Source organism: Camelina sativa, chromosome 4, assembly GCF_030686135.1.
Source record: "Camelina sativa cultivar CO46 ecotype springtype chromosome 4, ASM3068613v1".
Taxonomy (NCBI): domain Eukaryota; kingdom Viridiplantae; phylum Streptophyta; class Magnoliopsida; order Brassicales; family Brassicaceae; genus Camelina; species Camelina sativa.
The window spans coordinates 27,508,956-27,525,521 of record NC_141883.1 but is presented as its reverse complement, the minus strand read 5'-3'; the positions used below and the strand labels follow the sequence as shown (position 1 = coordinate 27,525,521).

The following is a 16,566-nucleotide window of genomic DNA, read 5'->3' as shown; positions in this document are numbered from 1 at the left end:
AGTTAAAAAATCATTTAAATGTGCATATAAACTGTACTCAAAATAAACAAAATAAAATGTGTAAAGAGTCACATTAAACAAAGTCAATACTAAAACTAAGTCAATGGATCGAGTTATCACAGCTTCGGAAAAGTACAAATAAGAAACACAATAATTAAAATGAGTACAAAAAAACCCCTTCCTTATCAAATTTAAAATGATATCCAAAATGACAAAACAAATTTTTTTAACAAGATTGTAAATATCAAAATAAGAAAACAAAAATGAAATTAAAAGAGTGTTATGGTGGGGACGTTAATTCGACACACCTACTCCCATCACAAATGAAACGCTTTATTCTAAAAAAAAAAAAAAAAAAAATCTAAATAACTTCATAAAAACAAAACAAAAATCTCATAGTCTCACCAACCGCGAAATGCAACTATCGTCAGCCACCAGCCACGACCACTTTTTACCACCGTGACGTTTGACCCCCCCTAAATAACAAAATCACCACCGCGTTACAAAAAAAAAAAAAAAGTTATACGACTTAAACCAAATCCACGAATTATAATCTCTACCACTCACTCTCCCATCTAACGGTCATCATTAATTCTCAACCAACTCCTTCTTTCTCACTAATATTCATTTTTTTTCTTCGATATTAATTTAAAAAAAAAAATTAAAATCAAAGTTCTATGGAAAAAAAAAAAAAAACTAGCTCTGTATGCGCTTACCTACCAACAAACACTACCATCCTTATTTAAACCACCCTTCATTCATCTAATCTTCTTCAGGAACAAATACAATTCCTTAACCAACACAATATCATATTACATATATCTTATCGCTCTCTTCCGTAGAGATCTTGTAATCTCCTCCTCTTTTAAAATTTTATTCTCCTCTTTGTAAAACTAAGAAGTCTAAAATGGAGGTTAACGGAGCACACAAGAGTATCAACGGAGGAGGATCGATCGAAGCTATGTTATGCGGTGGAGATATGAAGACAAAGAACATGGTGATCAACGCGGCTGATCCTCTCAACTGGGGAGCTGCGGCTGAGCAAATGAAAGGTAGCCATTTGGATGAAGTGAAGAGAATGGTTGAGGAGTTTAGGAAGCCAGTCGTGAATCTTGGAGGTGAGACTCTGACCATTGGACAAGTCGCTGCGATCTCAACCATTGGTAACGGTGTGAAGGTGGAGCTGTCCGAGACTGCTAGAGCCGGTGTGAACGCTAGCAGTGATTGGGTTATGGAGAGTATGAACAAAGGCACTGATAGTTACGGTGTTACCACTGGTTTTGGTGCTACTTCTCATCGCAGGACCAAAAATGGTGTCGCACTTCAAAAGGAGCTTATTAGGTAATAAATCAATTTTTTTTTTTTTTTTTTTGTCTCTAATTAGAATTATTTGGTAAATGGTAATATACTATACAGTATATGCTTAGGCAGATACGTGGCAGTTACTAGTTGATTGCAGTACGTATATATATTAAAAGAAAATTAATAAATGTTAGTAATTAGATTGTTTTGATATATACTCCTTACTTTTTCTAGATTTTTCTCTTCTTTCTAATCTAGATTTGATTTTTACATTTTTAATAATTTAACTTTAGAACGAATTTTGAAAATAATTAAAATCACGGGATTAATGCGGATAATTTGACTCCCTTAAGGTTATGTCAATTATTATGACGTTGCATGGGAAATATACGGATCGAATCGGGTCAAATATCCGGGTCGGGTCTACTAAATGGTTTATTTTGTTCGGTAGTAATTAAGAGTTTTTAATTAAATTAAATTAAATTAAATTAACTAATCAACACACACAATTCGAATGTTTCTGTGTTCGTTACAGATTCCTGAACGCCGGAATATTCGGAAGCACGAAAGAAACGAGCCACACATTGCCACACTCCGCCACAAGAGCTGCCATGCTTGTACGGATCAACACACTCCTCCAAGGCTTTTCCGGTATCCGATTCGAGATCCTCGAAGCAATCACCAGTTTCCTCAACAGCAACATCACTCCATCTCTCCCGCTCCGCGGTACGATCACCGCCTCAGGGGACCTCGTCCCTCTCTCCTACATCGCCGGAATTTTAACCGGACGTCCCAATTCCAAAGCCACCGGTCCAAACGGTGAAGCTTTGACAGCTGAAGAAGCCTTCAAATTAGCCGGAATCAGTTCTGGATTCTTTGACTTGCAGCCTAAGGAAGGTCTTGCGCTTGTTAATGGCACGGCGGTTGGATCTGGAATGGCGTCGATGGTGCTGTTCGAGACGAACGTTCTCTCTGTTTTGGCTGAGATTTTATCCGCGGTGTTCGCGGAGGTGATGAGTGGTAAGCCTGAGTTCACTGATCATCTCACTCACAGGCTTAAGCATCATCCTGGTCAGATCGAAGCAGCGGCGATCATGGAACATATACTCGACGGAAGCTCGTATATGAAATTAGCTCAGAAGCTTCACGAGATGGATCCGTTACAGAAACCTAAACAAGATCGTTACGCTCTTCGTACATCTCCTCAATGGTTAGGTCCTCAAATCGAAGTGATCCGTTACGCGACGAAATCGATCGAGCGTGAGATCAACTCCGTCAACGATAACCCGTTGATCGATGTATCGAGGAACAAGGCGATCCACGGTGGTAACTTCCAGGGAACACCGATCGGTGTTTCGATGGACAACACGAGGTTGGCTATTGCTGCGATTGGTAAACTCATGTTTGCTCAGTTCTCTGAGCTTGTGAATGACTTCTACAACAATGGTTTACCTTCGAATCTAACCGCTTCGAGGAATCCTAGTTTGGATTATGGATTCAAAGGAGCTGAGATCGCTATGGCTTCTTACTGTTCAGAGCTTCAGTACTTGGCTAATCCTGTGACTAGCCATGTTCAATCAGCAGAGCAACATAACCAAGACGTGAACTCTCTTGGATTAATCTCCTCTCGCAAGACTTCTGAAGCTGTTGATATTCTCAAGCTTATGTCAACGACGTTCCTCGTTGCGATATGCCAAGCTGTTGATTTGAGACATTTGGAGGAGAATCTAAAACAGACTGTGAAGAACACTGTCTCTCAAGTGGCTAAGAAAGTTCTTACAACTGGAGTCAACGGTGAGCTTCATCCTTCTCGTTTCTGCGAGAAAGATTTACTCAAAGTCGTGGACCGTGAACAAGTCTACACTTACGCTGACGATCCTTGTAGCGCGACGTACCCGTTGATCCAGAAGCTAAGACAGGTTATAGTTGATCATGCTTTGATCAATGGTGAGAGTGAGAAGAACGCAGTGACTTCAATCTTCCATAAGATTGGAGCTTTCGAGGAGGAACTCAAGGCGGTGCTACCGAAAGAAGTGGAGGCGGCGAGAGCGGCTTACGATAACGGAACATCGGCTATCCCGAACAGGATCAAGGAATGTAGGTCGTATCCTTTGTATAGATTTGTGAGGGAAGAGATTGGAACAGAGCTTTTGACAGGTGAGAAAGTGACGTCTCCCGGAGAAGAGTTCGACAAGGTTTTCACGGCTATTTGTGAAGGCAAAATCATTGATCCGATGATGGAATGTCTCAACGAGTGGAATGGAGCTCCCATTGCCGTATGTTAATTAAGAGTAAACTCCTCTGTTTTTTTACTTTACTGAAAAGTTTTTTTTTTCTTTTTTTTTATAAAAATGTCTGAATAATTTTACCAAATGATTGTCTGTGAAGTGGATTTATGTTTGTCTAAATTAAAACTTGTGCTGTAAAACTCATTGTAAGTTCTCATCAAATGAAGAAACAATTTTTCTGTTACAAAGTGTGAATCATACTTCTTCTTTTTTTCTTTCTCAAATTCCACATTATATTGAAGTCTCCATAACAAAACACCACAAATTTATTAGGAGATTTTTTTTTATTTTTTAAACTATAAAGGGAAAAAATCGATTTTAGTTGAACAATAAAATGTTTACCAACTATAATGGAATCATCTAAACTTAACCAGTCTAACTCTAATGTAAATTGTAATCTTCTAAAAAGTATTGATTAATCACACGTTTTACGGTTATTAAATTTTCTTATATAGAACTTTGAAACTAAAATAAAACTATTCTTATAAGAGAAACCATAAATAAAACCAAAAATCATAACACTTTAATGTTTTTTTTTGTCTATCTTTTGTTTGGTTAGCACTAACACTGATGCATCATGTTAAAATGTAACATTTAGGATTTTTGTTTTGTAAACTTTTTTCCTATGTATTTTTTTTGGTTTTCAAAGCCGGAAACTTAGTTTTAAGTATGTTTGACAATTGACAAACAGATAAAATGCACATTCAAATTACGAATTTGAATGACCATCACACAGATAACTCTTTTTTTGTTTATATTATCTGAAAGACTAAAATCACCAAAAAAAAAATAACACAATGTCATTTGCACTCTACCCGGAAGGGCGGAACTACATATAGTGTGAAATTGCCCAACCAGAAAAAGATGAATGAAGAATTAAGGCCCAATTAGAAGCCCATTAGGGTCAATACAAACAATACAGAGCTCCAATACGTTTATAGACAAAACATGAGTTAATCTCTCTTCTTCTTCTCTCTCTCTCTCGATCTACCCCAAAGTAGCGGGAGCGAATAGTGAAACACCAACAATGACCGATCAACACCACCACCACAACAACCACGCGCGGCTGAACCGCCTCCGTACAACAACCCAGCTCCTCCGTCAAACCACAGCTTCCTTCTCAACCCACCCACTCACTTTCATCTTCCTCACTTTCCTCCTCTTCTCCTTCCACTCTCTCGTCGATCATTGCTCTCTTCTTTTAACCTCTTTCGTCGACACTGACCCTTCCCTTCGCTCCCTCCTCTCTCGCCTCCCTCTCAACTCTCACTCCCACGCTCCTACGCGCTTTCAAAATCACCGACGTGCTCCTTTTCTTCAGCTCACGCGCCTTGGTACCCTCGACGACGACTTCTTCTCCACAGACGAGCACGATCCTCATCGCCGATCTCTTCAAGGTTCTTTTTTTCCTTCGCCCATCAACGCTACGACTGTGATTCTCTCCGGATTTGAGAGCATTTCTGGCTTTTCTCGCCCTATCGCCGATAATGGTCTTCTCCTCCCTCAGATCATCCGCTCCGGCGTCGTTTTACGGCAGCTTGAGAAGGAAGATGATGATAAAGAAACAGAATTGGATGACTCTGAGAAGAAAGGTGAAGACTTTGAGAGTTTTGTGGATCTGAAGATGTTGTTCAAAGGATTGGAGCTAGGTCGTCATGATGCTGCGGCTCTCTTCTTCCTTGTGAGCTTTTTATCCGCTGCGTATGGATGGGTGATTCTAGGGTTTACCACTGTTTACTCATTGGTGCTTGCGATTATATTCGTTACTGTAATCAACGATTTGCTCGGTAGGTTTCCTTCGTTTCTTGGGGTTGTTTGGACTGGTTCAAGATTGGGGTTTAGGAGAGTTACAGGATTCGTTTTGATGAGATGGGCAGTGAGGGATGCTTTGACACAGCTTCTTGGTTTATGGTATTTTGGAGAGGTTGAAGATCAGTACTCGTTTTTTAAGCTCTTTGTGAGGTTAAAGCTGATGCCTTTCACAGTTATGCCCCCATGGATCAGAGGTTTCGAGAAGGAGATTTCTGGTTTCTTGTTCGCTTGGTTTCTACTTGATACGCTTGTTGGTTTGATATTAGCTGTTGATGCTTTTGTTGCTATTGTGGATTCAAGAAGGAGGGGCAGGGAGATAGTGAAGGAAGGTCTCTATTTGATTTCTCTCCTGTTGCATCAGGCCGTGCAGCTTAAGTGTCTCGAAGCTATTGTTTGTGGGTCTTTCTTCAGATGGTTTCTGGTTCGAATCCTAGGGAAAACCTTTGCTTCTGTGCTCCAATCTGCGTTGGAAGTTTACTTCATGGCGGCTTGGTTAGTGTTCTACTTAGCAGCTAGGTGTAAAGATGCGCACGCAGACGGTAGGAGGTTTGGGAGAAGAGAAATGGAGAACTTGATTGATGGGCTGAGATGATAATGAATTGTGGATCTGTAGGATAAATCTTTCGGGTTGTCAAAGGAGAAAACCTTGGCTTCGATGTTCAATGCGAGTGGCTAACTCTCTGCGCCAGAAGCTATGTCATGACTGAGGTTCCTTTGGTTTTAGAATTGATGTTGATTGATAAGATTGCCAACAATTCAATGTATGTACGCACTTAGGATTACTTGTGAGCTATGAAAGAGGAAGAATGATACAACTACTGTGTATACGCATTTGCAAGATTTTCCTTTGTATATATCTTGCTGCAGTTGTTGATATCAATACCATGAGGTGATCAAGTTTTTTTTTCTTTTTCATTTTGGGAATGATAATAGTAGATCAAGCTTAAATGTACTTTGGCCATTTTGACCTTCTTTATGTGGATACAACATTTTTATGCATTCTTTCGATTGACGCAATGGGGAACTGGTTTCTGACATACATATTTAATCATTTAGCTTCCTATGAAAGACCTAACTCTTGGTCATAATTCTTTTTGACTGATTCTTTCAAGAACTCCTCCGTTGCTTTTTACTTTTGCGTTCTTGTAGTGAGGATATAACAGCAGGCAAGGGTATTCCCAATTTAGAGGTTGTTCCTATTAATCGGTGACTGCATTTCAGTTTGTTCTATATTTTGAAATGTATTGCAGAACTGACATCTGGTTTCAGAAACATTGCTTTCAAGACGGCTTGGCCTTTGTCTTGAGATGTGTGAGAAAGTAAAGCTGTTATATGCTCTCTCCCTCTGCCCTCACTAAGAAAAATGGGAAGGTAAAGCTGTTTGTTGTTTCAGTTTAGTTGAAAACAACGGAGCTCTGGCATGTTTCTTGAGTAATTCTTCATGTTTTAGTGTTTCTTATTCAGAAACGAGCTCTGTCTTTTGTGGCTTATGTATTTCTTTGGAGCTGGAGAAGTGTGACGCAGAACTTCAATCGTATTTTATTGCTTTCCTTGTAGCTAATAATTCATTCCCCACTGAATTTAAAGACACATTTAATACAAAAAGTCTTACATTATTAGTGTACCCTGATAGCTTAGCATTAAACAATATTCTTTTTGTAAACGTGGAGCCGGAGAAATCAATGACTGTCTTGAGTTCCCTGTACAAGAACCTTCCTAGATACATATGCAGTTATTCTGATGCTGGGGAGCACCAGCGCAACGGACAACATTGAGGAAGGTACTCTCATTGCATGGAATCCATAGTCTGGAGTCAGCACTGAAACCGTAAGCATCCTCTGCTTGATCCAGCAATGCTCGGAAGAGTGGGTGTTTAAGCAAGGTGATCTTTATCACAAACCTCCTGTACTCCTCACCCACATATACAACCAAGTGTCCCTTAGGGACATCTTTTGGTGTCACCTCAGCTTCCTTCTTGAATGCCCAGCAAATTCTCTCGTAGCATGCCTCGCAAGACGTACAAGGTATTATGACTTTGCTTGTCATCTTTTTCAGTTTCTTTTCACAGGACTTAATGAACTTGCTCTTCATTTTAGTAGGAGGAGAAGATTAATATCTAGTATAAGATAGATTGATAGATAGAATGTTTTGATGAAATAATATGTTTTTTGATGAATAGTACAAGGTGAAGGACAAGTCTATATATATATGCCGAAGTAGAAATATCAGAGGTCCCCATTAAATGTTGGGACATGACAGTTAACCAAGGGGGGTGAGATGGGCAACTTTTAAATGATACAGTACTTTATTCAACCGTGCGGTTCTGTTACTTGTGTTGATAGAGTTGCATTGCTGAAACTGTACGAACATATACTCTATGGTTAGATGTGATTAAAAAAATTGCCTAGTTCACATTGGTGTCAGAGTTCTTGAAGTTTCACGGGGAATTAAGACCCCACAAGACAAGATGAACAGAGATAGAGAGGAGATAAGATCTGAAGGAACAGGGTCCAGGGATGGGTCTAAATCTTATTGGAGATAGTGTGATCTTGGTTAATGATTCATGCATGGGCACTTTCAGTTTGATCTGCAGAAATGCTCAGCCTCCAGATCTCTTGACTTTTCCTAGAGTTATGTTGGTTCTAAACGCTCAGGTGACTTCTTGAACTATCTACACATGGACTAATGTAGAAACCTACAATGAGGTTAGCTAATGATCAGCATTAGCAATATAATTAGGTAGCCTAGCTTTCACATGTGAGCTTTTAACTTTTTACCAATCAAAAGCGCATAGATAGTGCAGTTAAAGTACGCGGGGAAGAATGTGGTTCACAAAGTTGAGATAGGGATGGTGAAAGGCTTGTTGTCTCTAGGAGGGGTACATAGATGGAGAAGTGTCAATGTTGGAGGGTCCATTATAGAAGAGAAACGAGTATCATTGATTAGGATTCATCCCCCTAAGGATTCACAAAAAATGTTCCCTTCAATTGAGTAAGAGATCCTCATTCTTACACCATTTCTCTTCTAAAAATGTCTCTCTCAGATATATCTATCTGTTATGTTTGTGTTGTGTGTGTGTTTTGAAGTTGGTTTTGGTCTGTCAAGTAATTTAACAACGACTGCCACTCTGAACTAAGCTGGCTTCTTCTGACTTTAGAATTTATTGCGTGCATGTGCAACTCTTATGATGTTATCTCTATACTTCTCTTTCTTCTCCCTTTTTCATGGAATATAGAAAAATATATATTTTTAATCATCATCTTATCTTGGCCATTGAACATGTCGAAATTGACCTCTCAGACTCGGACATTTGTTTCATATGTGTACTTTTGATGTTTAATTATTAGCATCCTAAACCTTTTACTAGTATTACATAACGTTACTTGATATCTAATTTGATGTCAATATACATACACTCAACTTTTAAAGGTTAATCAATTACATCAAGTGTTAAAGCTAATCACACAAATCTTTTACTTGTTTCCCCATCTGCTCTTTACTAGATGAAAAGCTACATATAACAGTTACATATAGACACTGCAAGAAACAGGTGTGTGTGAGACAATGTATTTTCAGACAAAACTAGTGGATTCTGTTGCTGCTGTTTGTTGTTTATTCACATTGGAGGATGGAGAATATAAAGGAAGTCCGCAAAAGCTTTGATGCTGCAGTAACAGAAACTTCACATGGAAGAACTTAGATGTTGCAGATAATACTGATGATATCCTAAAGAGAACTATTACTTTTCAAGACAGATAAAAATCGAGTTTAGTTTAGTATCTTTACAGCTTCTCTAGACTCTTTCTCTATATCAACTCCTCTTCTTCTTCTTCTTTGAAGTGCTTTGGCTTCTTGAGGAATCATAAATGAAACACGATGATTTGGAGAACGGATATGGATGGCGTGATGCAAGTTCCCTTACACGATGTAGAATATCCTTCGGCATAGGGCGAGCCAATGACTTTCGTCTTTCTTCAGCCTGTATATTTCAAAGTTGTGTTACAGAGGATTTCTCATAATATGATTTCTTTTTTTTGACAAAAGGAAGAAAAAAAGGCAAACCTCTCCATCATTATGCTTGTCGTTATAACTTGCTTTCAGTAGATTACGCCATTTGTCCTGCATATGTTCAAGGTGAAGGTTTGTGACAGAAAACAAAGAAAAAGGTTCAAGCAGAAGAAGAACTGAGACACCAAGCACTACTAAATGATGAGTTTGATATTAAGGTGAAGGGTGAATTACTCTGATATCGACGGGTGTGCGGTGGGTTGCAGAATGAAAGAAGTTGTTTTTTATATCGGTCCATTTGCCAACACCAAAGTGAGAAATACCATCAACCAACGTCATAACTTCATCAACAGTCCACATTCTCTGATGCTTTCGCCTGTCACTTCTGGTTCTGGATGTCTTTGTTACAGAGATGTCATCCTCACTTTCAGATGAAGTTAGGTGATCATCACGAAATGTATTCTCCTGCAATATCAAATAGGATTTGGTTTACATAAATTAGAACAAAAAATGGGAAAACTCTGTAGTCTTAAACGAGTAAGACAAACCGTTGAAGTATGCATGCATTTCTTCATAGCATCTTTCCGGGGTCTAAAGTCATAAGACATTCTTTGACCAGAAGAATCTAATCTGCAACATTAAGAATGAGAGAGCTTCACTAGGAAATCTGATGTGTGTGATTATATATATTAAGAGTAATACTTTAATCACTGAACTATTATTACCTTCTATAAGCGGTGTTGGGCAAATTCTTCTTCCGATTCCTGCCTCGTTTAACCCAAGAGCCTATAAAAGTGGATAGTGGTTTCTTGTCATCTTCTGACTCATTTGAATCCAAACTATCTTTAAGTTTTTCGCTGGATACATTCTGGTGTTCAGCATGTGGAACAGTTTCTTTTGACCACTCTGAGAGTCCGGTGCTTCCACTTATTCCAGGAGAATAAGATTCTGAAGGGAAGTTCATAAGACCATAGGGGCCACCATCCAATAATTCAGATACTTTCTTCTTGTCTTGAGTTTCTACAAGTAAGTTATAGTTTGGATTGTAAACCATATATTGTTTAGAGATGTACTAGGATGATGGAATCACGTACATAAACTTACCTAGAAGGATATGGTTACTAGTAGAAGAAAGATCATGTGATGCGTAGATACCTTCCACTTCTTCAACTTCATCAAGAAAGCCATCAAGAATCTAGGAGATGATAAGAAACTTCATGTCAAGAATGGCCAAGAAAAGAAACCATGTGATAGAGACTAGAGAACGTAAAAGAGAGAACACATACTTCGAACTTTAAACCAGCTTCCACATCTTGAGTGGTACAAGAGTATAGTCCACCTTATAAACAAAGTGAAAAAGAACTCTAGCATTAACGATACTCTCCGATTTACAAAATGTTACAAAGCATTCAACAAAATTGACTCAATATTACCATAATCTGGGAGAAAGCTAAAGTCAAATCCATGAGAGAATTCATCCATGGTGGAGCTTAAGCCCATAGTCTCCATACCGAGACCTAAGAAACTGTCTACCGCGGTATTGTCATGTGTAGGTTCCATTAGAAAACGCTTCATGTCACTCATTTTATTATACTCGTTTGAGTGGCAAACATTATCATCAACCTATCAAGAAAAGAACAAAAAAAATATTAAGTAAATCATAACGAAAATTCATCCTAATGTACAACCTAAACAACGAAGTCTCACACTGTCACACTTGAATCCAGCAGCAGGAAAGCCGGGGGTCCTGTCCATCCTAAAAGTCCACATTGATTCAAGTCAAGTCCACTACTACAAATTAAAAGGTACGTCAAAATAATTGAACAGAACCAGACAACAATGTTGCCCATGAAACCCAATCTTGACTTACATGCTAGATTCACAATAAAAACCTGGACCTCATTTCTCAATTGAAAAGAAAAAAAGAAAAAAAAAAAATCACTCAGGCATGTGTTCCCACTTCCCATTCATTCATCATACATTCATACAAGTTAACAAATCTACAACATTGAACATGGCATCTTAAACCAAAACAAAAAGAAAACAATACTTTGCCACAGTAATCTAAAAAACAAAACATTAAATAAATAAATAGTAATAAATCTACTTGAGAGAGAAGAGCAAAGGACAGACATTCTAAAGGTAATATACAGGTTATAAAAGAAAACAAAATATATATATGTCGGATGATCTCAGAAGTCAGAAGAAGATAGATAGTTCCATAAAATAAAACCCAAAAAGAAAAATCAAAACTTTCAGAGCTACAGAGAAGCGTATACTATACTATTGTTTTTACACAAATCACCAATCAAATGCAAATACGACGTAGTATAAAGTGGGCCAGAGAGTTACAGCTGTTACATTACACCACAAAAATAAAATTAAAAACCTAGCTGCTTGCTTCGCTTATCTTCCTTAAACGAACACACTTGGAGTTTTGAACAATCCGAGATTAAAAAAAAAAAAATCGTACGAGATTTATACATACACATTAGATCTATTTAAAACCAGAAAAAAAAAAAATCTAAACTTTAAAGAAACATATCCATAGTAGATATGGGATAAAGACAATGTCAGAGAAACATAAACAAAGCTCTAAAAAAAAAGTACCAAACAGAGACTTCGAGAGGAGAAGAAGAAGAAGAAGAAGAGACGGAACACAACACACTGACTGACGGAGGAGGTTAATGGCGACGACTGTTGTTGTTTGGACTTAAAAAGATGATTTCTTTATTCTTTTTGTTTTTTGTGATTTGTTTTTCTTGCCGGATTCCAAAAGCAGATTTATTTTTAGTTTTGATATCCAAAACAAATGACGTAAGAGGCACCACCGTCTAATGTTTAATATAACGTGCGTTTCAAGTCCGCAACGATGACAGATGTTATTCATCAACACCTACTGTTATATTGAACAAAGGGTCCTCTCTGCAGCTGACTCGGATAACGGCAAAAGTTGCTATTCTTTTCACGCCGTTTAGTGACTCGACTCTATAACGTTCATTCTAAACGAATAAAACATGGGCTTCTGGTTTGTTACTCAAAGGCCCACACAATTCAGAAGTTAAAGGTAAGTGACAAAACATTAAAAACAACACGTGTCGTTTTCAGGGAACTACAACACTTCTTGCCGTTTTCATGCTGGAGCTAAAACATAAGCCTTATTAAGATTGGCCTTGGGTTCCTTGGACGCCAGGAAGATCTCCACCGGATATTAAACCTCGGATCTTGACATCATAGTAAACTTCTTCCACTCTTCTTAGGTCATATTTCATACCTGTCAGTCACAGTTCAATCATACGATCAAAATGTTTTATGTTATATAATCTAACACTCACCTAATGCAAATGGAACAAGTCAGAGAGGTTTATATGACTTACTGTCGAATTTCTTGCGCAGAAAATCGTTCCTGAGATTCAGCATACGGAAGGCTGCGTGAAGATCCGTCAAGAAATTCATCACTTTTCTCGGGCAGTCGTAGTCTCCTGCTGTCACTCGATTAACCACGTACCTAGGCTGCTCAAAACATTGCAGCATACCCGAAAAAATGATTTACTATCGAGTGGGATGCTAAGGGGATAAGATGGACAGTAAGAACTAGGGATGAAAAAATAATCATACCAAGTCGTTTGACATGAAACAGATTCCTGCAAAGTGTTCAGAAAAGCTGAAGATCAGAATATATAAGTAATGTTGTGATTCATAAGAAAATGGTCAGGGTCTTATTTGATCTATAGAATTAGAAAGTTCTTTCTCAGAATCATACCAGTCAGATAATCTTCAGTCTCCAGTCCAAACTCCAAACTGTTCACTGAAATACAATGAAGTGGAATTAGAAGAAACATTCTGCTTAGTTTCATCAAAAGACAAAAAGGTATTTTGGCAAAATTAGAATTCCAGATTTGAAACATAACAACACTTGAGAAAATGTCTACTCTACACGAAAGTAGTGTTAAATCAACCTTGGCATCATCATCCATCCTAAGAGAGAATAACTGAGTTTGTGGAAAACAGCAATACATCACTCAATTGAGGTGAAAGATCAAGCCTTAGGATAAAATGCAGGATTAAACAAAGCCTTAGGATAAAATCAATAACAATGAGTAAGACCAAGGTAGACAAATCAACAAACTGATAAAGAATCATAGGAGAGTCAATTAAACTGCGAAAAGAAGGAGAGACTAGTGGCAAACTGAAATTGATTACTGAGAAGACTAGACTGGTTCATTCAATTTTTCAAGTGAGACAGGTCAGGCAAAAAATTCAAAGTTTATGTACTTTTTCCAAAGTTTGTGAGAGAACCAGCAAGAATCAGGTTCTGTTCTTAGTACAACCACTAGGCCATGGTAAATATTGAAAGCAAGAAAAAAAAGAGTGAAATTGAGATCCAGAGACATACACCCAAGTTTTTCTTCAGCTTCCGTATGCACAAGAAGAGTACCATTTTCGAGCCAGTGCATAAAAGCAAGCTGGGAGACCACTGCTTGTGTTTCACTTCTCCAGTCTCCATGGTACCTAAATTACAAAACCTTTTTAATCACTAAACCATTGCATTGCAAATACAAAAAAAACTACTACATGCTGGCTATCAAATTTACCTATAGTACTGTCCAGGACACTCCCGAAGAATCTCAGCAAGCCGGCCGTAAAACTTCTTCAAATCATTGATCTTTTCCTTAGATTTCTCGATAACCTCTGCATCCATCCACAAAAATAAGCATTCCCGTAAGTAAAAACCAAATTTTTAAAGAACGAGTACACAAGTTCTTCACTTTTAGTTGCTTCTCTTGAAAGAGAAGCTAAACCCAGGAAGGCCATTTCAAACATTTAGCTAAGAATTGTGTAAAGGCTAATGATTTACCCGGAATAGGTCGAGACTGATGAACGAGAAGGAGATTAGCTTGGATTAGCCTCGTAGCGGACTCAATCTCCATAACCACAGCACGAATCTGCTCCCTCAAAGCTGCAGATTCTTCCAACTGAACACGGAAGCTCTCGAACTGTTTCTCAAGCAACTGAGAAGCAGGTGGAGGAGGTACCTGATCATCTCCTCCCGCCATAGGAATGTAGAAAGAAGAAGAAGAAGAAGAAGAAGAGCAGAAAGGGGAAACTACGATTCGATGCCGGAGAGGATTGGAACGCCGAGGAGCAGCGTCGCCGGAGAAGAGAGGAAGGAAATGGAGAATCGAAGAAGAAAAGGGGTTAGGGTTTATCAAACGAGACGCAGCAGTCAAGTGAACGTTTCGAAACGCTGAATTCATCACTGTTGTATTATTCTCTCTCTTTCCAACACTACTCTTTATCTTATGAACCGAAACGAAATTTATACCGGATCGAATTTAATCAAACCGGATCGAATTTAAAATAAACCGATCTGGACGGTCCCACTCCTCCTTGTCCACGCGCAAGAAAAAAAATTCCTGTTAAATTGACTTAATTCTAAGCGATTTTGACAAAAATAATCCAAAAAAAATTATGTGAAAATTATATTTAACTAACTAATCTCTCTAACCATCAATCTCTCATATACCTTTCATTTATATAATACAAAACTTAGTTTTCAAAGTATATCAACAATATTTTGACACATGTGAAAACAATTCTATTTTAAAATTATAGGAAAAATTTTAAAAATAATCTCTCCCTCCGTTTCAAAATATAGAATGTTTTAGGTAAAACACACATATTAATAAATAACTAGTTTAAAAAATTTAATCAATTATAAACAAGACTATATAATATAAAATAGAAAATTTAATCTAAAAGTTACATAAAAACTTGAAAACATCTTATATTATGAAACAAAAATATTCCTCTAAACATCTTATAATATGAAACAGATGGAGTATTTATGATAAAAAAAATTGCAATAAACATTTTTAAAACTTATATAAAAATGAAAAGTAATGTTAAAATTATAGGAAATAGTATTTCATTAGCTCTTTCTGTCTAGCTAACACATCGATCAATATATCTTCCAAACTCCCGTTCTTCATGTACTCGTAAACGAGGAAGCGGCACTCAGGTCTCAACACATGTCCTAATAACGGGAGAACATTCCGGTGCCGGATTTGGCCGACGGTGTTGATCTCTGATTTAATTTGCTTCATTTTTTTTTGATATAATTTTATGAAAAATTAAAAAGTATTTAAGATAAAAAGATTATAATTAATATTTTTGAAAAAGTATATAAAAATAAAAATTAATATTAAATTACTATTCTAATAGAAAAATAGTCTATTAAGTTAATAATTTTAATAGGAAAATATGTGCAACTAATAAGGAAAATATGTGCAACTAATAAAAAAACATATGCAATTTAATTGAAATTATTATTTATTGTAAACGTGTAAAAAAGAAATTTATATTACAAAGTGATTAAAGTATACAAAGTTTTATGTGTTAAAATTAGTAATTAACATTATATAAGAAAAATAAGGAAATCAAAATAAGAAATTAATATAATTTTCTTATGCTTCTCAATTGGTGAATTATTTTATAGCATATTGAATATTATTTTATATGGATGATGAGTTTAAATTAATATGTATTTAATTGAAGGTTTAAATTAAGTATGAGAAGATGACCAGGGATGTGTTTCTTAAACATTCATATTAGGTTTAAATCAAGGAAGAACTAGTAAAACTCATAATGACCAGGGAAGTGTTTTTTCATAAACTATTTGCTTGCCGTTTTTATTTTACAAAAAAAAAAGCACTGGAGTATTAGTGCTGAGCTAAACGAAAGTCGAAGACAAAAAGAGTATATATAGAGCGGACTGGCCTTGGATTTCTTTGTCTCCAGCGGACTTGAAACCTCTGTAGTAAAAATTCTTTGACTCTTCTTACGTCATGTTTCATACTTGACACATGTCAACTCAAAAAAAGATTTATGTCAACAACATCTCACATTTAACTATATACACCAATGAAAATAAGATTTTAGACATCTCTAACCCATCTTTGTTTCCATCTCCAAAATAGAGTTTGAAGTCAATTTTATTTCAATCCATTTTTATTTATATCTTCAAAATAGAAATTTATATTTTTTCTCTATATTTGGAGACTTACATTTCTGTTTTACACTAAAATTTGAAGATCTCTATTTTTAACTCTAAAATGGAGTAGAGTTGGAACTCATCTCCAACTCTTTTGCATTA

The 16,566-nt window shown here is 36.9% G+C and overlaps 5 protein-coding genes across 9 annotated transcripts; 2 read left to right on the top strand and 3 right to left on the bottom strand.

The window, feature by feature from the left end:
• The first annotated feature begins 453 nt into the window (after window positions 1-453).
• Window positions 454-3,778, top strand: LOC104782125 (phenylalanine ammonia-lyase 1). Its single transcript, XM_087511628.1, has 2 exons — window positions 454-1,341; window positions 1,838-3,778. The coding sequence occupies exons 1-2, from the start codon at window positions 908-910 to the stop codon at window positions 3,585-3,587; spliced, it is 2,184 nt and encodes a 727-aa protein (XP_087367754.1). The 5' UTR covers window positions 454-907; the 3' UTR covers window positions 3,588-3,778.
• Window positions 3,779-4,524: 746 nt separating this feature from the next.
• On the top strand, window positions 4,525-6,401 carry LOC104782124 (uncharacterized). The gene has a single exon (XM_010506958.2). It carries the CDS (start codon window positions 4,618-4,620, stop codon window positions 5,992-5,994), a length of 1,377 nt encoding a protein of 458 aa, XP_010505260.1. The 5' UTR covers window positions 4,525-4,617; the 3' UTR covers window positions 5,995-6,401.
• A 515-nt stretch (window positions 6,402-6,916) lies between these two features.
• LOC104782123 (auxin-induced protein 15A-like) lies at window positions 6,917-7,554 on the bottom strand. The gene has a single exon (XM_010506957.3). The coding sequence runs from the start codon at window positions 7,491-7,493 to the stop codon at window positions 7,119-7,121; it is 375 nt and encodes a 124-aa protein (XP_010505259.1). The 5' UTR covers window positions 7,494-7,554; the 3' UTR covers window positions 6,917-7,118.
• Window positions 7,555-8,971: 1,417 nt separating this feature from the next.
• LOC104782120 (uncharacterized) lies at window positions 8,972-12,284 on the bottom strand. 5 transcript variants are annotated; one of them, XM_087511626.1, is made up of 11 exons: window positions 12,021-12,099; window positions 11,281-11,315; window positions 11,118-11,166; window positions 10,844-11,033; window positions 10,697-10,749; window positions 10,515-10,605; window positions 10,136-10,430; window positions 9,959-10,040; window positions 9,645-9,875; window positions 9,465-9,521; window positions 9,041-9,381 (listed from the first exon to the last, which is right to left on the bottom strand). In XM_087511626.1, coding segments are annotated over exons 2-11 (1,218 nt in total). In that variant the 5' UTR covers window positions 11,283-11,315; window positions 12,021-12,099; the 3' UTR covers window positions 9,041-9,213. The 5 variants fall into 5 exon arrangements, with proteins under 5 accessions (XP_087367750.1, XP_087367751.1, XP_010505252.2 ...); XM_087511624.1 differs by lacking the exon at window positions 11,281-11,315 and having other exon boundaries at window positions 8,972-9,381; window positions 11,118-11,201; window positions 12,021-12,159; XM_087511625.1 differs by lacking the exon at window positions 11,281-11,315 and having other exon boundaries at window positions 8,972-9,381; window positions 11,118-11,198; window positions 12,021-12,141.
• Window positions 12,285-12,351: 67 nt separating this feature from the next.
• Window positions 12,352-14,707, bottom strand: LOC104782122 (uncharacterized). The gene is made up of 7 exons (XM_010506956.3): window positions 14,269-14,707; window positions 14,006-14,102; window positions 13,807-13,922; window positions 13,174-13,218; window positions 13,029-13,054; window positions 12,788-12,923; window positions 12,352-12,684 (listed from the first exon to the last, which is right to left on the bottom strand). The coding sequence occupies exons 1-7, from the start codon at window positions 14,666-14,668 to the stop codon at window positions 12,572-12,574; spliced, it is 933 nt and encodes a 310-aa protein (XP_010505258.1). The 5' UTR covers window positions 14,669-14,707; the 3' UTR covers window positions 12,352-12,571.
• Window positions 14,708-16,566: the final 1,859 nt, after the last annotated feature.